The sequence below is a fragment of the Camelina sativa genome, chromosome 6, assembly GCF_030686135.1.
Source record: "Camelina sativa cultivar CO46 ecotype springtype chromosome 6, ASM3068613v1".
Classification (NCBI taxonomy): domain Eukaryota; kingdom Viridiplantae; phylum Streptophyta; class Magnoliopsida; order Brassicales; family Brassicaceae; genus Camelina; species Camelina sativa.
This window is the reverse complement of record NC_141885.1, coordinates 27,687,154-27,709,316: the sequence shown is the minus strand read 5'-3', so window position 1 is coordinate 27,709,316 and position 22,163 is coordinate 27,687,154. Positions and strand designations below refer to the sequence as shown.

The 22,163-nt window shown below is 34.1% G+C and overlaps 5 protein-coding genes and 1 non-coding gene across 12 annotated transcripts; 3 read left to right on the top strand and 3 right to left on the bottom strand.

The window, feature by feature from the left end:
• Nucleotides 1-90: 90 nt before the first annotated feature.
• LOC104793552 (DEAD-box ATP-dependent RNA helicase 6-like) lies at nucleotides 91-3,558 on the bottom strand. 4 transcript variants are annotated; one of them, XM_010519921.3, is made up of 10 exons: nucleotides 2,680-3,558; nucleotides 2,494-2,554; nucleotides 2,144-2,378; nucleotides 1,785-2,023; nucleotides 1,387-1,638; nucleotides 1,111-1,291; nucleotides 945-1,033; nucleotides 776-849; nucleotides 549-678; nucleotides 91-454 (listed from the first exon to the last, which is right to left on the bottom strand). In XM_010519921.3, the coding sequence occupies exons 1-9, from the start codon at nucleotides 3,027-3,029 to the stop codon at nucleotides 600-602; spliced, it is 1,560 nt and encodes a 519-aa protein (XP_010518223.1). In that variant the 5' UTR covers nucleotides 3,030-3,558; the 3' UTR covers nucleotides 91-454; nucleotides 549-599. The 4 variants fall into 4 exon arrangements, with proteins under 4 accessions (XP_010518223.1, XP_010518224.1, XP_087311325.1 ...); XM_010519922.3 differs by having other exon boundaries at nucleotides 91-461; nucleotides 2,680-3,423; XM_087455199.1 differs by having other exon boundaries at nucleotides 91-461; nucleotides 802-849; nucleotides 2,680-3,422.
• Nucleotides 3,499-5,059, top strand: LOC104793550 (LIM domain-containing protein PLIM2a-like). Its single transcript, XM_010519917.3, has 3 exons — nucleotides 3,499-4,042; nucleotides 4,148-4,273; nucleotides 4,380-5,059. Exons 1-3 carry the CDS (start codon nucleotides 3,908-3,910, stop codon nucleotides 4,806-4,808), a joined length of 690 nt encoding a protein of 229 aa, XP_010518219.1. The 5' UTR covers nucleotides 3,499-3,907; the 3' UTR covers nucleotides 4,809-5,059.
• Nucleotides 4,999-7,338, bottom strand: LOC104793551 (phosphomannomutase). 2 transcript variants are annotated; one of them, XM_087455200.1, is made up of 10 exons: nucleotides 6,993-7,338; nucleotides 6,845-6,911; nucleotides 6,354-6,430; nucleotides 6,225-6,260; nucleotides 6,033-6,088; nucleotides 5,838-5,937; nucleotides 5,653-5,748; nucleotides 5,477-5,566; nucleotides 5,337-5,388; nucleotides 4,999-5,243 (listed from the first exon to the last, which is right to left on the bottom strand). In XM_087455200.1, exons 1-10 carry the CDS (start codon nucleotides 7,104-7,106, stop codon nucleotides 5,191-5,193), a joined length of 741 nt encoding a protein of 246 aa, XP_087311326.1. In that variant the 5' UTR covers nucleotides 7,107-7,338; the 3' UTR covers nucleotides 4,999-5,190. The 2 variants fall into 2 exon arrangements, with proteins under 2 accessions (XP_087311326.1, XP_087311327.1); XM_087455201.1 differs by lacking the exon at nucleotides 5,337-5,388 and having other exon boundaries at nucleotides 4,999-5,263; nucleotides 5,447-5,566; nucleotides 6,993-7,262.
• A 639-nt stretch (nucleotides 7,339-7,977) lies between these two features.
• LOC104793549 (cell division protein FtsY homolog, chloroplastic) lies at nucleotides 7,978-10,470 on the bottom strand. Of its 2 annotated transcripts, none has more exons than XR_015560065.1 (11): nucleotides 10,072-10,453; nucleotides 9,875-9,979; nucleotides 9,715-9,788; nucleotides 9,564-9,622; nucleotides 9,440-9,477; nucleotides 9,144-9,248; nucleotides 8,989-9,057; nucleotides 8,816-8,898; nucleotides 8,662-8,730; nucleotides 8,504-8,566; nucleotides 7,978-8,411 (listed from the first exon to the last, which is right to left on the bottom strand). XR_015560065.1 is itself a non-coding variant. In XM_010519916.3 (11 exons), exons 1-11 carry the CDS (start codon nucleotides 10,366-10,368, stop codon nucleotides 8,298-8,300), a joined length of 1,092 nt encoding a protein of 363 aa, XP_010518218.2. In that variant the 5' UTR covers nucleotides 10,369-10,470; the 3' UTR covers nucleotides 7,978-8,297. The 2 variants fall into 2 exon arrangements, 1 of the variants encoding a protein (XP_010518218.2); XM_010519916.3 differs by having other exon boundaries at nucleotides 9,144-9,264; nucleotides 10,072-10,470.
• Nucleotides 10,471-20,415: 9,945 nt separating this feature from the next.
• Nucleotides 20,416-21,937, top strand: LOC147943048 (BON1-associated protein 2-like). 2 transcript variants are annotated; one of them, XM_087455196.1, is made up of 2 exons: nucleotides 20,418-21,146; nucleotides 21,570-21,937. In XM_087455196.1, the coding sequence occupies exons 1-2, from the start codon at nucleotides 20,564-20,566 to the stop codon at nucleotides 21,587-21,589; spliced, it is 603 nt and encodes a 200-aa protein (XP_087311322.1). In that variant the 5' UTR covers nucleotides 20,418-20,563; the 3' UTR covers nucleotides 21,590-21,937. The 2 variants fall into 2 exon arrangements, with proteins under 2 accessions (XP_087311321.1, XP_087311322.1); XM_087455195.1 differs by lacking the exon at nucleotides 21,570-21,937 and having other exon boundaries at nucleotides 20,416-21,340.
• On the top strand, nucleotides 21,654-21,741 carry LOC147943049 (small nucleolar RNA snoR114). Its single transcript, XR_015560618.1, has one exon. It is a non-coding gene; the product is annotated as a small nucleolar RNA snoR114 (small nucleolar RNA).
• Nucleotides 21,938-22,163: the final 226 nt, after the last annotated feature.

The window sequence follows — 22,163 nt, the reverse complement described above, 5'->3', positions numbered from 1 at the left end:
GACTCGACACACACACACATCAAGTAAAACCCTTAATAGATCAGACAACGCTGAAGACACAGGTGGATCTAGGAGTAATAAGCAAGAGAATGAAGTAAAAAAATGTCTTCTTCGATTTGATCTTACTATGAAATTCCTTCCTACGTCTTCAAGTCTTAAAACAAAAGAAACCAAGATAAGTCAGAAAACACCCAAACCCAAAGTCAAAGGGTTCTTAGAATATGAAAATGAGAGAAGGGCAGCTTAAAGGTTCATATCATGCAGCAGAAGAAGTCCTCGAACCAAACCAAACCAAGCCAGTACTGCTTTGAAGGTTTAGCTAAAACCAAACGCTTCCATCGCCATCAACCACCTATACTGTCTCTTCTTGCCTCGGTACATTGCTCTGTGTTGCCTCCATATCTGGAACGAGATCGTGGCTGCCAAAGGTGAATGATTTGCCTCCTCAATACACCTGAACACTGACAAATCAATCACTGGGAATTTGGTCTATAAGCAATGCAAGTTTGGTTTTAATGTCGAGATGCCTAGAGAGGGATTTGTCTTACCGGTTAATCCATCAATGCCTTGCCGGGTGGAGTATGTGCACCAGGTAGAAGTTACTGACAGTAGATTGCCTTGTCGATAAGTGAAGGTATTGGCTTGATTTCAGTTCCAAGTTCTTGCTCAGTTTGATACCTGTTGGAAACCAAATAAATGAGTAAGAAAGCTATTGCATGTTCGAAAAGAGAGGCCACACCAGTTAAGAGACAAAAGCAGAACAAAACACACGAACATTTTGAAGCGGTCCTCATAAGTTACCAGATTCACAGCCAACCCAAGGTGTCCATATCTTCCCGATCTGCCTACCTGGTAATGTAATGAAGCAAAAAAACCATTCACAATATGAAAAAGAAAAATGTGCTTAAGATTTACAAATCAGTATCAGTTTCCCTTTAACATACCCTGTGTAGATAGGACTCAGAAGTCCTAGGAAAATCAAAATTTATGACAACATTCACAGCTTGAATGTCAATCCCACGTGTAAACAAATCTGCAACAGACAGACATTTCTCGTAAAACTTAAACACATTTGTCGCTATTCAAGTAAATAAGTAGCACTAAACGTACCAGTGCAAACAAGGTTTCTGCAAGCACCATTGCGGAAATCATGGAAAACCCTGTTCCGATGATCTTGAACCATCTTAGCATGGATATAGAAGCATGAGTAACCGAGTTCTGTGATTTTCTTGGCCAACAGCTCCACACGATTGACAGAGTTGCAAAAGATAATGGATTGGTTTATTTGGAGCTGCAATTGATAAACAAGAATGCCTTATAAAGATCCACTACATTAAGTAGCCAGAAAATAAAACATCTGGGCCTAGTGCTGTGTGTAAATCTGACCTTAGAGAATAGTGTATTCAGACAGTGCACCTTCTGTCTCTCTTCGACAAAAGCATAATATTGGGTAACACCCACAAGTGTGAGCTGATCCATGAGATTGATAATGTAAGGCTTCCTGAGATATCGATCCTTGAAGGACTTCACAGTGACAGGAAATGTAGCCGAAAACATCAGAATCTGACGGTTTTCTGGCAAGAACTGTATCAACTCCTCTATGGAAGGTTGAAATTCTACAGACAAAAGCTTGTCGGCCTAGTAAAGATGTTTGCGAGTCAGAACAACGAGCTCACGAGAAAAAGAAAAATAGTCTATCCAATTTGCAAATATTTAGGATAACAGGAATTGATTTGTAGCTCAGGTATAGCAGACAAAAGAGCCAAAAAGAATCAGGAACTCACCTCATCCATTACAAGCATGGTACAATCTTTCAAAACACACACACCCTTTTTGGAAAGATCTAATATTCTTCCAGGAGTTCCAACCAGCAAGTGTACAGGTTGATATAAACGCATGATATCATCTCTCAGACTGGTACCACCAGTGGTGACCATAACCTCAATGTTTAGATATTTGGAAAGCTCCTTACAAACCTGTGATGTCTGAAGGGCCAGCTCTCGGGTTGGAACGAGAATCACAGCTGCACAAGAAGATAGATCAACAAGGGGGTGCAAAGTAAAGAAAACCCAGCAAGAAAGTAGCTTTATATAAATGGAAAAAAGGAGGGAGAGAAGATTGCTGAAAGGGGAAGTAAACAAACCTTGAATGACATTGTTCTCTGGATCAATTTTCTCAAGGGTGGGAATGCAGAAGGCACCAGTCTTGCCAGTCCCATTTTTGGCTCTAGCAAGAATATCACTGCCAGTCAATGCAATAGGGATGCTTTCTTCCTGAATAGGTGAAGGCTTTTCAAAACCTTTTTCGTAAATTCCTCTAAGCAAATCTCTCTTCAAAAAGTAATCTTCAAATTCATTTCCTTTAGTGGCAGTCACATCCTGCAGACGACATGAAAAAAAAAATGCTCTAAGGGAATGCCGTCTTCTCAAAACAAGGGTTGATAAATCAGGAAACCTTGAGAAGCAATTATTAGATAAACGAATCATATCATACCTCTGTCTGGTAACGCTCATCTCGTGGAGGCAGCTTTAAGGTTGCCTTCCAGTCTTGAGTACTAATAAATATGAGAATACACATAGTTGTTAAGCTCAAAGTAGGCAAAAAACTTAAAACACCACTACTACTTCAGCACATCAAGAGCACCATTCATGACAACCATTCTTATGAACAATTACTTACTTAGAATCGTTGTTAGCTTCAGATTGAACCGTCTTCTCGACTTCATCAACGTAACTCGGATCACTAAATAGCTGAGCGCGTCCTCCAGACCATTGTTGTTGTGGCTGTTGAATCTGCTGAGGATTGGTCTGTGGGTAAGACCGTTGAACGAACTGGTGAGCATCAGGTTGAGACTGGAGAAACTGTGGAGGTTGAGTTTGAGGTTGCTGGGGAAACGGAGAACGTGACTGAAGGTACTCTTGAGGTTGCTGAGGCGGGTTAGGATTCGGAGTCCGTGACTGAAAATTAGGACCCGCCGCTCCAATCCCCGGAGGAAATCTTCCTCTACTATTATTGTTATTATTATTCATCACACAAATCCGATCTCCAAATTATACACAACAGAGAGAGAACCCTAATTTTACTAAGAACAATAAATCTTCAACAGCTCAAAAGAAAATAGTAAGAGGCTGGCTTAAAAACAACAACTCGTAATGGAGATGATTGATTCAAACTCTCCAAGGTAAGATCGGAACAACTAATCCACACAAAAACAAAAAAAAAGAGAATAATTGAAGAAGAGAAATAATAATTTTTCTCGGGAAAATTTGTCGTCTGGTTTACTGAGAAAGTGAAGGAAAGATACAAAACACAGAGACACAAACACTCGCCGCCGGAGTCGTTTCGTTGTTTTTTTATTTTATTGATTTCCCGTTTTTTTTTTTTTCTTATTTCACTCACTCTTATCCACTCCACTCCCCCCCCCCCCCAATTATTTTTCACTTATATAACCCCCATACTTTTCCATAATTCTTAATAAAACCCCATATTTCTTAATTGTTTTTTTTTTTTTTTTTTTTAATTATACTCTCTCCTCTAATTCTTTAAAAAATAGAGAGACCTATGGCTAAAAACGTCGAGAAAACGAAGTCCTTTCGTTTTAGCTCGGAATCTAAAATAAAACAACAATCCCCAGATTTAGAATTTTGATCGACGGTAATTTTTTTAATGGTGGGTTCTCTCCTCTTTCGAATCTCTACCACTGGACCCAAAATTACCTCTCATTCAAGACTACTTTTTTTTTTTTTTGATAAATAAGAGACACATCTCTGAGATGAAAAAGAAAGGAAACAGAGATCGAGTTTTTTTTTTTGTTTTTGTATCGTCGTCGTCGTCGTTTGGTCGTCGTGTCTGGAGACTCAAACCGGCCCCAACGAAGAAACAGCATTAATATAAGAAGAAGAGAAAAATGTCGTTTACAGGAACATTGGATAAATGCAAGGCCTGTGACAAAACCGTCTATGTTATGGATCTGTTGACATTAGAGGGTAATACTTATCACAAATCATGTTTCAAATGCAGCCATTGCAAAGGCACTCTCGTCGTCAGTATCTCTCTCTCTCTCTCTCTCTCTTTCTTTCTTTCTCTCTCTTTCTTTCTTTCTTCCTCCTCTGTTGTTTCCCACAATGCTTTTTTATAACATAAACAGATAAGCAATTACTCATCAATGGATGGAGTTCTTTACTGTAAGCCACACTTCGAACAGCTTTTCAAAGAATCTGGCAATTACAGCAAGAATTTTCAGAACGGAAAGACCGACAAGCCCAATGATCTGGTAATATATTACTCTTTCTTCTCTCTCTCTTTTCAAAGTAAGATTCATTTTTTTTTAGTTTCTTGTTCATCTGATCTTTTTTTTAACCCCAAATGGATTCGGCAAGACTCGAACTCCGAGCAAGCTATCATCCTTTTTCAGTGGAACGCAAGACAAATGTGCCACTTGTAAGAAAACGGTTTACCCACTTGAGAAAGTAACAATGGAAGGAGAGTGTTACCACAAGAATTGCTTCAGGTGCGCCCACAGTGGTTGTCCTTTGACTCACTCTTCTTACGCTTCTCTTAACGGCGTCCTCTACTGTAAAGTCCATTTCAATCAGCTCTTCCTCGAGAAAGGGAGTTACAACCACGTCCATCAAGCTGCTGCTAATCACCGTCGATCCGCCTCTTCTGGTGGCGCTTCTCCCCCTTCAGATGATCTCAAACCTATTGAAGACACCGACTCAATTCCCGAGGCAAAAGAAGAGGAAGAGGAAGCAGTCCCTGAAGCTGCAGGAGAAGAAGAAGAGGCTGAGCCCGTCGTTGAGTCTTGAATGTGGTGTGGAGGAACGAATCTTATCAGTTCCTTAAGTTTCAAGTTTCGTTTTTATATGCTTTTACGTTTGAATTGAGTAATTATGTATACAAAATTGTTTGTTGTTTGTTTCTGTATATTCTTGTAAAGTTTTAAAGCCTTTTTTTTGGAGAGAATCTGTTTTGTAAACGAAATCTTTAAACATCAGATTTCTTTTTGAAGAGGTTATATCTTTGACCTTATTTTATTTGATGAATCAAAATTCAAAAACATACAGTATCCATAGTAGTACGCAACACACACTTTTCTCCATTCCTTGTTATGTAAACAATCAAAAGTTGCAAGATTTCGCCAAAGAAGAATCAAACTCTTGACACTGTTTTCTCCAGATGGATTGTGTTTCAAGACATAAACAGAGCCTTGCATTTTGCCATTGTGTCATCTGGACTCGTAACTGCAGCAACAGAAACAATCCTACTTGTCATGAAAAATTATCTTTAACACAAACAGAGAGAGATACATTGTGTAATATATCTAAGTAACTAACCTGAATGGCCAATTGTTTTTGGTGATTCATAGATTTCATAATCGTTTCCACCCTGCACAAGTTACAAGCCAACTTTTTTACTCATCGAGCTCAACGAAATACAAAGTAACGAAGTGATTTGGAAAAGTTGAGTTTTATACCTCATAGGTTTTGTCACCGAAGAAATGGATTTCACTGAAGTCTTCCAGGTACTGCAAGCAGTAAGTCTTATCCCAACCTTTAGGGAAGACCTGATTCATAACAATAAAAACAGTTTCAGTAACTCAAAAAATAGATTTTAAGGAATTGTCATCATCAACATTTTGATTCTACTCACATCGAAGCTAATCTGTCCTCCAATTGAGAAATTAAGGTTAAGATGCGCAAACCGCTCACGAAGTTCAGCTACCATCTTTGGCCGGATGTTTTGAACCTTTTAAGACAAGAAAATATCTTGAAATGATAACAATGCTCAAAGAAAATTTATATAAGAAACTGAAAAACAAAATTGTTTATTTCTACCTTATCGTATCTCTCGAATTCGTCTCTTTCTTCTTGGCTGCAGTTGCGACCAATAGGTGATACATTGAGCATTCCATTACGGAATTCAATAAATGTTCCCCTATGTATACAAATTTCAAGAAAGTAAATCATCTCATCAGTCATCACTTTGCAAACATGATTATATATAGACTAGTAGATGGATCCACATTATACCTTTTAATTGGAATATCCAAGTCTGCAATGTAGTGCAGCGTGAAGTTTATCAACTCCTGCATCATCAGTTTTACACAATCACAAACTATCCATATACATATACTAAGCATACACTTCAACATCAATGAAACCACTAAAGAAACATTATAGCAACTGCTGCTATCAACCTAAGAGACAATGATATGTTTTTACCTTGAGTTTATCTTCTCCAAGGTGCAGCTTCAGGCTCTAAGAAAGAAAGATACAAACTATTTAAGGAACAAAAGAAACGATAACACAACAATGTGGATAAGTAAGTAAAAGCCGTTGTTTCATATGAACCTGAATTCCAATGGATTTCCCATCTTTATGGGCAACAAGACCATTCTCAGAGAAACAATATTCATAGTCGTGAGTGACTGCAAACATTTAACAAATTCAAAAGTTTCAGCTAAACAGCTGGAGGATCACAAGGGAAAGACAAGTAGAGCCAGATCTAAAATCCTCTCTTTAAGTAAATCAGATGAAAACTAAGACTCTAGGGGAAAATCAAACACATTCCAGAATTTGAACTCAAGACAACAAAGATAGATAATGATCAACAGCTATACTAAATTCCAAATCTATAGACTTTAAGGATCTTCTGTATCCATGGTGCTGATGGATCTAGTCAAAAACTCTTATGTAGTTTGTTAAAGGATCCATACAGTAGAAAACAGAACAAAAGAGACCATCCTCATCAAATTTACGAAAAGATCCAAACTTTGAGTACCACAATCGAAAATTCTACCACAAATTACAGTTCTTTTTTCTGGATCCGATCAGAGTCGTACCTGTTTTCCCAAGTTGCTCAGATATCTTGCTAAGATCAGATCCACCGACGACTCCAATAGTGACGACCTGCAGCAACTCTCTCACAGACATTATATCGAACACTAACCAATCTCATACCTTACGCAATTCTCGGATAAAATCACATACCTTACGCAATTCTCGGATAAAATCTAGCAATTCTTGAGTAGCTTGCTTCCTTGGAGCTGTGAGAGTACCGTCGACGTCGAACAAAGCGATCACTCCGGGTTTTTTCGCCGCCATTGAATCTGGTTGGAGAAGGGATCGTGAAGGGGAAGAAGGATGTGAAGCGTTTTCAAAAGAGATAGAGATGATGATAATGGCGGAAGATGTGAGTGGATGGATTTATAAATTGGACCGATCTTAAGTTAAATCTAATCGAAACCAAACCAAAAGAGTGTCGCTTAAACTATGGTCCTCACTTTTCTTTTGTCCTAGAGATCAGTGATTGGTCGATAAAATAATCGTGACGCATTAAAATTGTAATTTCCTAAAATTCCTTATTATGTCATTTTCCTTGTTCAATTCAAAATAAAATGTTGAAATCATTTCTAAATTCCAAAAATTAAAAGTACTATTTTTTTTTTCATTACTTGTCACTTGGTATCGAGCAAATATTTTATATGCATCAAAAAATATACATGTAAGTTTTAAGAAAAAAATCAAAACATATACATCTTTTCATATATTGTAATTTTTTGTGTGTTACACTTTAATAAGTTATTTGGTAAAAAAAACCTTTACATTCTCTAATATTGAGAAGAAAAAGAAGGGTAAATATGTGTGTATATAAGACTTTTTATAATTTTTGGAGAAAATTTTCGCTGCTAATATATAAGACTTTAGAATTGTGGAGAAAAGACTATACACTAGTACTTTGAATATTCTCGTGCGAGTACGACGGAAAATAATATACTCTCGTAAAGTAGTCGTTAAGATGTGTATTTTTCATGTTTAGTTTACTTTTTCTCTTAAGTACGTTGACCCAAAAAAAAACTGGAAGGGTACATATATAGAGGAAGTAGTACCGAGTCCGGAAACAGTTGTCTATGAAGCAATTTAGGCCATTACTATTGATGAGCCTTGAAACCTGAAGCACATGGGAAAGATTGTATACGGCGGCAACCATTTCCACACTCTGTGCCATTCACATTTGCTATGCTAACATACAATGCTGAATTCTTCAAAATTTATACAACATTAACATTATACAAAATAGTAATGAGATACAAGCAGTTTCTTTGACTCGTTACATTCTTGTGTCTGTGATCACTCTCACTGTGCCAACGAGCTTTGTCACATTACTGTACTTGCTAGCAAATGTGATCACTCTCACTGTACTTGCATCTCCGGCGAAAGTACTGGGAAGGTTTCACTTGGCTCAGGCCTGCATTGAAGATGATAGCTTTCGGAAAAAGACGAGGTTTTATGGCTTTAAGAGAATATAGCATTCACAAAGGCCTCAGGATCAAAAGGTTGGAGATCTTCTACAGCTTCTCCTACACCGATAAACTTTACAGGAATGCCTAATTCCTCAACCACACTGACCTGCAGCAAGATATGCAGAACCAGTTTCAATGACAGCGCTAATGAAAAATAAGAGCTTTAGGTGAACCAGTTTCAATTCATGGAATTTTTACCACACAACCTCCTCTAGCAGAGCCATCTAGTTTCGTCAATATCAAACCAGTAATACCAACAACCTGACCACAAAAGCGACCAAAAACCTCAAGATTTTACAATAAACGTACAGTTTGGGGAGCCAGAAACACTAGGTTTAGGTGGCTCCGTATGGTACCTCGTTGAATTCTCTAGCTTGTGGAAGCATGTTCAAACCAGTATTTCCATCAAGGACAAGTAGGATCTCCTAACAGTTCCGTGAAAATTATATTTAGCTAACACACAATCAAAATTAGAGATAACACAATGGGATAATATAAAGGATCACTCACATTGGGTGCACCAGAGACAACCTTGCCCACTGCTTTTTTGCACGCAATCAACTCCTCCATCAAGCTGTAATTAGTATGAAGACCTTACATAAAGAGTTGTAATGTTCCTCAGATCAGTCAAAAAAGTGCAAAAGCATGTTTTTAAGTCAACTAGCAAACATTGATATGCTTACGTCCAGAAGTGTCACACAGTACAACATCATAACCTTCTTCCTTCCCTCTTTTCACAGCCTTTGAGAGAACTATTCAGAAATAAAACGTTTTGATAATGAGCTAAAAGTTATTTATTTACCCTCAACACTAACACTTACAAGCAAAATGGTCTTACCTGTTGCTGCTTTAGTCTTCTCTCCTTCTGCCACAACAATCTCACACCCAGTCCTCTCTGCCCATATCTCTAACTGGTCACTTGCTGCTGCTCTAAATGTATCACCTGCTGCCATTAATACCTATGACAATTCATCGCAGGATTGCTGATGAACATACTGATACTCTCAATTCCTATTTCTACCTATCCTAGCAAATTCTCATTACCTATATAAGCAACCACTTTCTAATATCCCATCCAAATCTCAAGAGACGAACAAAAAGAGTCTACATTGCAATCCAACATGAAAGGTGTACCTTAGTTCCTTCCTTCTTGAATCTATGAGCCAGCTTTCCTGAAAAACAAAAGCCAACTCTTACACATAAGATCTTTCTGCGGCTAAACCCAATGCAAACCAAGTTAGTCTTTTGAGTTCCTTACCAAGAGAAGTAGTCTTCCCACCTCCATTCACTCCAACAATCATAATAACAGCTGGTTTCCTGATACACCATAGCATGTAACCAAACTTAAAACCCATTTGAAGAGAATCTAACATAGCATATAGCAAAATGAAGAGAACCTGAAACCGAACCTGAAACCCATTTGAAGCTCTGTCTTGCTGTTTTTCATAGCCAGCATCTCTAATACACTTCCTTTCAATGCATCCTACACCATTCACATTATGGATCAACTAAGCTATAAAGCCTAATCCCTAACATGTACGTGTGCTACATATATTAGTTTAGATCAACCTTGATCTCGCTTCCTGATTTGAGTTTCCCAGACAAAATATCTTCTCTTAGCTTCTCAACAATTCTAACCGTAATCTTGGGTCCAAAATCAGAAACCAATAGCGCCTGCAATTTTCAAATTCCAAGATTAGATAACTCTATTTGTATCCTAAACCTAGAGAAATCGACAAATAAGAAATTAAGAGGTTAAGAGGGACCTCTTCCAATTCATCGAGAACTCGGTCTGTTTCGGCGAGGTTCCAGAAGAGCAAGAGCTCGTCGATGACTGCTAGATTCTCCCTAGTCTTGGAGAATCCGGAGAACACCTTCTCCACGTCGCTTTTGGCCTTCTCCTTAATCAACCGACCCAACCGCGTGAAGAATCCGCTCTTTCCAGCCGAGCACCGGAAGCGATTAACTGGTCGATGAAATTCACCTCTCTGAGGAATCCGTTCGGAGGAGAACGGCGACAGACGTCTGGCGAGAAACGAGAGGTGAGTAGACGAAGTAGCCATGGCGCCTCGCAAGTTTCTTTGTTCAAGAGAGAGACTTTGTTTACTGGATATGATGCTTTTCGATACGCTGCGTTTTGGTTTGTATTGGTGCAGGACTGCAGGTTCACTAAATTAGGCCCATTACATAGTTATTATTTAAAAAAAAAAAAATGTGAATTTTTGGAAAATCGTTAATCGTGACCATATGTAAAAAAGTTTACATATGGAAAATCGTTAATCGTTAATCGTGACCATATGTAAAAAAAATTTATGTTAAGATGACCAATATGTAATTTTGATGAGATGAAATATTTAGTGTTACATTGATTAAACAAAATGTGTGGGTGGTCTTAGCTTTTATTTTATTCAAATTCCAGCGGTATTTGGACTCTCGGTCTTAAAACTCACATGCAAAGTATGAAAAGATTTGCATCAAACAAATTGGTAAAAATATTTTTCTACAATTTATCACTTTTTTGTTTTGAAGCTTCAAAATACATCATTACGCATAGTAGCGGTTCTTTTTCAATAAAGGATCATCATAGTATTATTTGTTTTTCTTTCAGCTCTACCATTATCATTTCATTTCTTTGTTGTTGCTGTTTTTGCAGACGCCTTCGCCTACTTTGACAATTTTTACTACCTAGTACATGCAAATGTCTTTAGTTGAACGTTTACTTTATATATAGGTTAATGCATCTTTTCTTTGTCTTTATGTATAGCATTTGTCTTATGTACTATTTGCTACACCAACAGCCGGAAACACATATGACGCCATCGATATGACGTGAATGTGAGCAAAACGAGAACCTGAACGATTACATCTGTGGAAAAACAAAACAAAAAACAAAAGAGAAAGAACAATTACATCTGTGGAAAAAGTATAACAAAGTCTATTTTGCTGGTCAATTTTCTTTTAACAGTATGTTTGTACTATATATCCCAATAATAATTATATGTATATATATTAATCAAATGACATAATCTTTTTTCCACATAACTGATAAGGTGGAATGAGTTTTTGATTTTTTCCATCAATTCAATTGGTAAGTGGTAACCCTCCCTGACTTTATCCATATCTTAAAAAAAACTGGTTTACTTTTCTTATGGTCAATTTGCAAAATAGACTTATTAGTCAGAAAGAGGTTGGCCGCTTACCAAATAAACCAACAGAAAGACTATAAATAGTCGATATTGGAAATGCGCGGTTAATAAGAATATTGCAAACTCGAGTTCACATGGATTATTAAAGGGACCCATTATTAAATCATGGTGTAGGAGTACTTTTTCTTTTTGGTTTACAACCATTTTTGTAAATTTACAATCACTCATATACACATTACTGATTACACACCTGACACCTCTATTAAACAACTAGTTGTTATTGAAATTTTGTGTCACTAACATTATATTTTAGTATCGTACGTTGACTGATATGTTGACTATAAGTACCACGATTTTTTAGACGTATCCATCCAACGAGCATGAGTCTAATGGATAATTTTGTTATGGGATAATCAAACAATTCATATTTCATAGGTCTGCACCCTATACTTGTGTTCATTCATATTTCCATTTTGTTTTTGTTAAAGACGACCAGAAGAAAATAAATAAATAAATATTTTTTTTTGAAAAAAAAGACGACCAAAAGTGAAAAGTCACGATTACTAGTCTTTGATTTAAACATTTTTTAATTTGACGTCACGAAGATGACGTAACAAGATGACATGTCAATTTGATACACTTTTTTTTTTTTTTTTTTTGAAACACATCAATTTGATACACAATAGACATAATATGTTATGAATCGCTTAAATAGTATACATTATCAAATAAAGCATTTTTCCGCTTAATGTTTCGTTTCAATTTTTGTTAGCGATGGATAACAATAACAGAGAACAATGTTGATGGTAGACAATATTGACAGAATAACGTCGTTTTAGGTTTATTGGTTAGGCGATAACATTCTGATGATTTATTAATTCGGGGATTAGCAATCTAAAATTTAGATGTTATTTGTTAAAATGTATCGTCGAGTCAACATTATTTAAAAGAAAAACACAGTTTTGATGTCCGTTACTAACTTACTATCGCCAACAAACCCCCACAATGAAATTTATTTACATTGTCATCACATGCACCAGTCCAACAATTTGTCTATTAGATTTCAATTATTGAAATATAAATCATTTATTTTGGTTACCTCGACACATGTAGATCCGATCGATAAAGGGAGATGCCTGAAACAATTACCTGGAATTTCTGAAATCAAAACTTTATTCTATAAACACTTGTTCATAAAGCTATATATAGGTTAGTGGAAAATGATACAAAGACTTGCTATTTGCTGGTCAGTTATCTATTAGCGAGTACTTCATAAATGCATGTACTATCACAGCTATAAGAATCGTACACATGTGTTTAGAGTTAAGTATAAATCAAATCACATCTTTTTCACATTTGATAAGATGAAATGAACTAAGAAGCAACTAAAATTTCGGAAAAGAAAAAGGAAAAGAAAACGACAGAAATGTTTTCTTTATCTTTTAACGAAAGAAAAAGAACAACAAAATCCTCGATATCATTCAATGATGAAATGCTTGAACATTAGATATCTATGGATTGTTTCATGAGTTTGTCGTCCATATATATTTCAGTTTTGACTAAAATATGTAGTTAGTCTCATTCGGCACGATATAGTGAATCTAGTTTTGAACCGTAGCAGGGTAAAAAAGGAGAGAACGTAACAGATGGTTATTTCCTTCCTAAAAACTCTTAGCTTAAATATGAACATCCAAAAGAAAGATGAATTAATTTGAACATATATAGGGTCTAATGATAACAATTTGTTGGTATGCATGTATGCGCGCGGCTATATATAATTCTCATATACATTAATCTCGTTTCAGTCGACAAAATTATTGGTATTCATTCATCTTTGAATATTTAAAAAGTGCAATTTATATGAAAAGCAATACTTGCATACGTCAATGTTGGATATGGGTTTCATCATGCCTTAACAGGCCTTCAACCTAGCCCATCCACGAAATAGTCAACTAGACCATTGGGATCGTTGACTGACCAGACTGTTCTTATCGGACCGACAGAACTTCAAGAAGGCCCAATATAAACGGACAGCCCACTAGCGGACAGCCTGCAAAGAAACGATCACCGACTTTGTTTTGAGACAATACCACATCGACCCCGAGAAATAAGAAGGGCATGTCCCATCACCTATAAATACCGAAGGAGAGATGAGAAAAAGGCAAAAAGGAACCTGGAGCAAGAATCTGGAAAACAATCCGATTCTAGCACTAAGTTAGATAGTCATTTTTGAATATATATAATTCTGTAATTAGCCGATCGGTTTAAAGCAGACATCTTGTAAACTCGTCGATCTTCGACTATCTGAATAGAAGTCCTTTGTTTCCCCCTCCTTAATTATTACCCTCGAGCTAGTAAAATACAATTCGTCTACAATACAAGTCCTTTGTTTATCTGAATACAAGTCCTTTGTTTCAAGAGTCAACGTTACCTTGTAAAATACAATTCGTCTTTTTCCCCCAATCAACCAAAACTATTTATGGACATAACACTGATCCCTCAAGTCAACACGACAACATTGTAGAAAACGTATTGTATCACTGATAAGTGTTTTATGAAATAACGAGGCAAAACCTCATAAATTTCCAGAAACAATCTGTAATGATTATTCATCACTGCAAGCTAAGCCCAACAGTCATATTATATTCGGTCATATATATAATACATATTTATGACCATGATATCATGGGACGAATCTTATTATATAAAGTTGGATTTTGAAAGTTAGTCATTGATAAAATTTTGACATGTGTTAAGTTATCAATCTCAGATTTTGACATATGTAAAAGTTAATATTTAATAGGAGGAATTTGATTACAACAAAAATAAAAAAGTTTGTTTAAAAAAAATATTAATAATGTAAAAAGACAATTATCAAAAATTACAGAATTTATAAAAAAATACAAAGTTTTTTAAAATAATTATAAGAAGATTATATATATATATATATATTTCATAAAATTACAAATTATAATATTATTTAACTTTTTAAAATTTTAAGTTATTCAAAAACACTGATTTCAACTTTGTTTAATTGGGAATTTCTTTTTAATGGGAAGGTAAATTTTTCTTATTTTTTTAAACCAAAATTTTCTTCTACTTTCTCCTTTTTCAGTTGGAAATAGGTAAGATTAATATGTTGACTCAAAAAAAAATTAATATATGCGTCTACTTTTCTTAATACTGTATTTTAAAATTTACTGTAGTATTTTTAGATTATATTATTTAATTTGTTTGTTCCTCTATGAATTATTTGAGATTCATATATTACCGTGTTTATAATTTTCTATTGTATCTTTAATTATGTCAAATTAATTTTCTTCCAAATTCTCAACCTTGATTGGTTGGTCATAAACCCTTCTTTATTTTGCAATCATAATTGTTACCATTATTCATTCAATCCCAAAGGGAGATAACGAGTAGAAGCTCATCAACCTAATGGATGAATAAAATAGGCTAATCAAACACACGCTTACAAAAAACATATATAGATAGATTGGAAAAACATAAATCGTTGTTGATAGATCCATAGAAGCTCAAAGACTGTGACGCTGTGGTTTGCGGAAAGGTTTAAAAGAATTGATTCTGGCTACATATGTCACCAAAATGTACTTATTATTTAGTTAAGGGTCCTGAGAGAATTTCATGATGGATGACTTCGTGGAAGTGATTGTCGGAACTGTGCGAGTGAGGACAAAACACAGGAAAAGATCATTTGTTGATTTGTAGGATCGGTAAACAAGTTTCTAAAGCATTCCAGACGTAACAAACCGATCATCGAATATGGGTGGGTCTACGAGCCGGGAATAGATGTAGGGTCCACTTAGGAAGGTGAGCCCATGGACTGAGAGTGGACATGGGGCTCACTAAGCAAGGTGGCGGTTGAGGCGTTACAGAGACAGAGGCTACATGTCAAAGACACTTCCACGAATACATTGGGAAATTTAACATTAGTTACTATCAAAAAAAATTTGTGACGCTAGAAAAAAGGTTTTACTTTTATTGGTTGTCGGAGCAAGCCATTTTGAGATAGCAAAAAGACGTGAACATGTTCTCTCCATACAGGAGGAGGGCAGAGCCGAGGTCCTCTCTATGGTGTAGAAGGTTGGACAAAAGGTTATCTCCCCAAGGGAGGAAGGTGGAAGAGGTTTGACGCAAGGTTATCTCCCCAAGTGAGGAAGGCGGAGCCAAGGTTCTTTCCATGGTGGAGGAGGTTGAACGCAAGGTTCTTTCTATAAGAGATGAGGGCGGAGCCGGGGTTTTCTCCATGGTGGTCATAGACTATTATGATGATACATCATTGGTTAATATATTATTTAATATATTTTTTATTCGAAATGTTTTTTGAGCCAACAATTTTAGTAATTAAAAAACTATGCAGAAGTGAAAGTAAAATAGTTGGCTTAATGTGCTCATACATACATTTTCTAGGTGGGTGAATTTATTCGTAACATATAGTATATTTAGGTGTAAAAAAGTATATTTTTAATGGTAACATACATAAAATATTTGTAAATAGATATAAATTAGTGTATTATAACAAAAATAAAATTTATAAATAACGTACAACAAATTTTAATATAATTTATAAAAATTTAAACCCGCACAACGGGCGGGTCCTCATCTAGTCATATATATACAAGTAAAATTTTGGTCTCTTCTTATTGGTTGATTTTCATTTAATACTTTCTAATTATTTTATTTTTTTTATTTGCTTTCTAATTGTTTAATTGCTTTAAATGATATTTAAGACTCAATTAACACAATACATTTAATTCATACATTAAAATAAAATTATAACTGAAAATAAAATAAATTATGCATTAATCATATTCCACCACTCAATTTTATTCAAACACAATAAATAATATTTGTAACTCCAATAATTCTAAGTGTAACTTCCATCAATTTTTATCATATAAATAAGCATTGCCTCATTCTCTCATATTGGCATTTTTTTAATTTCTCATTTTCATTCTCTCATTCTCTTCCACTTCTCTCATTCTATTCCACAATATCTCAAATCATTTTTGTTTTTTATGCTTTCAATTTCTTATTTTTGTTGTATGAGTTACAAAAAGCCAAATGAAATATCATTGTAAAATTTTAATGCTAAATTTTAATTTTAGAGACTACATGATATATATATTTTACATTGTTTTTATATTTAAAGATTCATCTTCATTATCTAATTTGGATTATCATCTTATAAGTAATCATTCTCTCCTCCTCTCTCACCAATATCAAATGTTGTTATATCTAATATGTGTTGTAAGAGTTTGATTCTATATTTTAATTTAGAAAGTATTATATATAATTAACATTGTTTTCAAATTTTATTTTATTTATATAAAAATAAAATATTTCTTTTATATTTCTTACCTTTCTAATCTATTCATATTTATTTTTAAAATTTTCATAGCTAAATTTAAATTCACATATGTTGGTTTTAACAAAAAATCAAGTTTATTTGAGAATCTGTTTTAAAAGGTTTATCTTCATTATCTATTTTAGATTAGCATCTTATAAGTCATTATTTTCCATACTCTTGCAGTCTTACAATATTCACCATACAATAAGGTCATGAAGTTGAAAAGAGCCATCTCTAATTCTCTATTATGTATTCTGGTTATCTCACATATTCATGTATCATCCATTTATCCATTTAGAATGATCAATATAATTATCCATTTATAAAGTCTATTTTTTTTTGTAAAGTCTATTTTGTTTTGTGATCCAATAGATAAATATGTAAAGATCAATATAATATTTATATTATTTAATATTTGAGGTTTTTGAAAACAAAAAGAACTTAATTATAAAAAATTGATTTTCTTGATTTAAGCAAAATGAAAAAATGATTCTAAAAAGAAATCATGTTTAACTGGAAGTGAAATATAGAAAATAATATAATTATTAAATACCATTTAACTTAATCCTCTAAAGATGAAACTATTAGTATGAAATCTAGCACTATAAATTAAATTGATGAGTGAAAAACAAAAAAAAAACAAAAAGATTGAAGTTATTCTTGGGGTTTTAAAAAATCTTTAGATTGAAGTTCATATAATTTTTTTTTAAAAACTAATTTAGTTTGTCACTTCAAAAGTAATATTTTCAATTTGGAATATATGTGTGAGAGTTGAGTTTATATCAACAAAACAATCAAAAAGTGTAAGTTTAAATTTTGATTGAGCCCCTTGATATTCCTTTTCTTTTAAGTCAAAAATAAATTAAAATATTTATTTATAATTAACCCACTTTTATTTATAATTAACCCACTTTTAAAGGCATTTAACTCCATTTAACTCTACATTTAACTCAAATGTAACTCCTACCCAATAATTTTACATTCATTCCTCCAACTAATATATTTATCTTTCAACAAAAAATGTTTCTGGTTTAATTTTAATATTTTTTTAATTATTTTAATTGCTTTAAACTTTCAAATGAGGAATATTCTATATACAATAATTTTATACGTAGTTACTAAAATTTTTGATAATTTGATTTGATTCAATTTTAATATACTACAGTCTTATGTTTACAATGTCATTAAGAAAAAATCTTTAAATCAATGTTTAACTTCTATAAAATATGATCATAAACATAGATTCTCTTATATTAGAAAAATGTTTAAATTTCTATATTATTATTGTATTAATATAGCTAATCAATTTGTAATAATTTTTTGTAGTATTCATTAATTTTTTATTTATAGAAAAGTTTATATATTTTAAATTTTGTATAATAAATAACCATACCAAAAAAATGTTGACAGGAATGTTATTTTGAGAAATTGCTATAAAATTTTCTGAGATTCATACATTAGTATATTTTTTTTTGAGAATATACATTAGTAAAACAATATTTTAATTTAAGAAATATAATCAAAATTATTATGCATACAACCACGTTTATTACCTAGTAATCCATTAAAATTAAGGTACTGGTTATTAGCATCGTGGTTAGTTTTTAAACTTAATTTTCAAATAGGGATGTATATATGATTTTTTTCCACAGTTACTTTAACTTACGTCTAGATGCTCATGATGACATGATGGTTTTTAACAATTAAAAAGAGAAGATGCACATCATGGCGTCCATAATTAACGTTTTTTACGATGACGTATATATATGCATGCAGTCATTTGTGTATGTGTTTGTTGGCCAAGATTTCAAAGACTCGTTTCTACCTATCCCAGCTATTGCCTACACCGACTGTTTGAAAGTGGATGAATCACGTAACTAGATTATTATAAGAATTTGTATTAATTGACTAGTCCGTATGATTTATATATACTCAAATGTGAGAAAATGGCTATAGTGTGTACTCGGACGGTAAGTTGTTCTTCCTCTAAACCCAACGGCCATTGCAGCTCTTCGTGTTAACGAGAGGGGTTTAATGGCTCTTTAAATGATTCTATCACTATATTATAAGACGTCCAATCACAATTATAGTCTCACAAAAGTGAAGATACGAGATTAATTTCTATTAAGTCTGTTATATATTCCGTGGTGAAACTGTGTTATTAAGATTAATACGAACTGGCCAACGATCAGAGTAGCATGTTTTAAACGTCGATTAGTTTGGTGCAGAAAACGGGAAACGCGTGCCGACTTACGTTTGAACAGAATTAAACCTGAAACTTCGTTCGAATTCCCGTTTCAGTTTCCTTCATTTACAAGTCAATTTAATCGCTTGTGTACAAGACACGTGCCGTATCAACGACTCCATCAACTAGTGCCAAAGACTTTCTCAAAGATTACGTTCCACGTACGCAATGTCTTCCTTTTGATCAAACTATAGCTAGCTTAGCTACAACGTACTTTCATAACGTTTACCCAAAACAAAACAAACGTACTTTCATAACTTTCCTCAAACTAAGTTTCTAATTTCGTGAATGCACTTGTTGATAAATATTAATTTTAAAAGTCATGCACTCGTGAAAACTCTAATGCCTGAGGCTAATTTTTTATCATTTTTCGGAAAAGAAAAAACTTTTAGACAAAAACAAATTTAAAAGTAACCACGAAGTGGTGGACTAGTGGTTCTAGCTTTGATGGAAGAATCGCCCTGTTGGTCTAGGTTAGGGATTGATTCTTCCCAAGCGCAAGAATTGCTCAGCTTTATCCTTTTGCCCACATGGGTATGGGCCCATTGCTTACGGCCCATTTGCATAACCGGAGGACCCTATTCGTGGGATGCCCTTCTCCCAGAGAGATTAGTCTCGGACTCCTCCATAAATCTGGACATTTACTCTCTCAATTAACAAAAAAAAAACAAATTTAAAAGTGCAAAATTGTAGAGGTCTTCCGTAGTGAAGAGACGCGCTCTTTCTTTAGAAAAAGCTACTGAATACTTTACAAAATAAAACTAAACGATCTTTGTCCAAAATAAAATAACGATTAATTTATAAGGGAAATTAAGTGAATATACGTAATAATGTCGTGATGCAATCAAAGCAAATTAAATAATTTGCAGAAAGACGCACCATTTTATTAAAGAAATGTAGACACGCCGCACGCCACCGTTGATCATGCCACCGGCCAAGCCTCCAGGAACCATCCGATCGAACACGTCATCATTCCTATCTCTCTCAAACAAACAAAAACAATATATCATTACAATTTTCATCCCCTGAGTAAAAGGCACAAAATAACAATAATAATAATTTATGTTTAAAAAATCAAATCCAGAATAAGAATATATACCCGTTACGCGAAATAAAAGATTTCTGAAAAGAAATAATATATACCCATTATTTGATTAAATACATTTATAATCATATAACGGTCGAAATAACTAGAGTTGACAAAAGAAAACAAAATATGTTGAAATTTCCAAGAAAATAAAACATTAGAAAGTGAGTGGAAACAACGACGAAAACGGCGTGTGTCTTCTTCATTGGTCAATTTGGCTTAAGCTACATATACACTCATTTTCTCAATTTCAATATATAAAACGAATAAGGGAATTAATCTCCTGCAAAAAGGATTAGACTTACACATACAAAACATAAAACACACATAACATATATATATATATATATATATATATATATTTTTTTTTTTTTTTTGAACAAAGACACACATAACATATAAAGAGACCATGTCGTATTCAACAATGAAACGATCACTGGAGGTTGAGGTAATCTCAGCAGAAGGACTCAAGGTTGATCGTAAACCATTGAAGAAAAAAACATACAGCGTCGTCAGTATCGACGATAAACATTCTTGGAAGTCCAATTTGGATGATTTGGGTAGGAGCTGTCCGGTTTGGAAAGACAAATTCGATATTGAGATGCCAATAAACGGAAGCGTAAGGTTCATCTCCGTGGAGGTACGCTATCGAACGAGTAATGGAGCTGAGAAACTTGTTGGACACGCCAAGATTCCCGTGACGGACTTCATGGGAGGTTTTGCTCCACAAGGGCATTTGAATTTCTTGAGTTACAGGTTGAGAGATGACTATGGTGACAAATGCGGGATCATCAACGTGTCAATCATGGTAAAACCTGACGGTAGTTATAATGATCATAAATCAATATTACCGTTGCCGTCTTCTTCCTTTGTGGCATGTTCTTCGCAAGCTGCTGCGGCGACCAATACTCAAATGTGGAGACAGAGGACATCAATGGCTTCGACTGCTGGTTATGGTGGTGGTCGTGTAGTCACCGGAGTTCCTGTTTGGTGTGCGTATCAACGCCCGTCTTGATTTTTTTCCTTCTTCTAATTTTCTCGTATGTTTGCACATATTTAATTATCTTGTCATTTTTTTTTGCCATATTTTTATTCCAAAATTGGGATTCTGGGGGAAAAAGAAATTCTGATAAATTTAAGTATTATGAAATAAATCAATAAGAAAACCCATTTTTTTTACTTGGAATTCTTGTGATGAATTAATTAACTCATGCTAAAAAGCTTCAACAATCGTCTTTTTCTTGCGACTCAGATTTTGTAATTTAAATCAACAGAAACACACAAAATTTATAGCTTTGTTTAAGATTTTTTTTTTGTTTTTAATAAATGTGAAACAATTAGATAGGATATATACAGTACATGGAATTTCCCATTTCCACTTAAATGTTTTGACTATATATATTATTTATGCGCAGTAGTCAACAAAAAGAATTAGTCGTCTCTAGTGGTTACTTTGTAAGTAAAACTTGGTGAAGGCCGGGTTCGACACCAAAGACGCGGAGCTGTGAGGATTATAGCGCATAATGATGGATTTGGGTTCATCACTAACGTCAGATTCACAGACGAGAAAGGTGCGCATCTGAGCTTCGAATTCTTCTTTTTCTTTTCCTTTTCATTTTCTGCTCTTGTTTATATATTACATACACTAAAAGATATATTTATGTAATAGTTGTACCAGAAAAAGATATATGTAATAGTTGGCTACTAATGATGGAATAATGAAAATGGACGTCAAATGGATAAGAGTAAACTAAACACTACATTTATCCTACTTTTTATTTGGTAACCATTTTTTTTACATATGGTGAATCTATATATCTTGGGTCCAACCTTTAGATATTATATACTAATTTTGATAAATAATTGACGTTAGGAAGTTGCATTATTTATTACGTTTTGTAACGTGTAAAGAACGTTTCTTCAATCGATTTGGTGAAGCTTTCGGGCGTCTACTACATTCACATTTCCCATGTGCATATGAAGACGACTTCTCTCTTATTGCAAACACT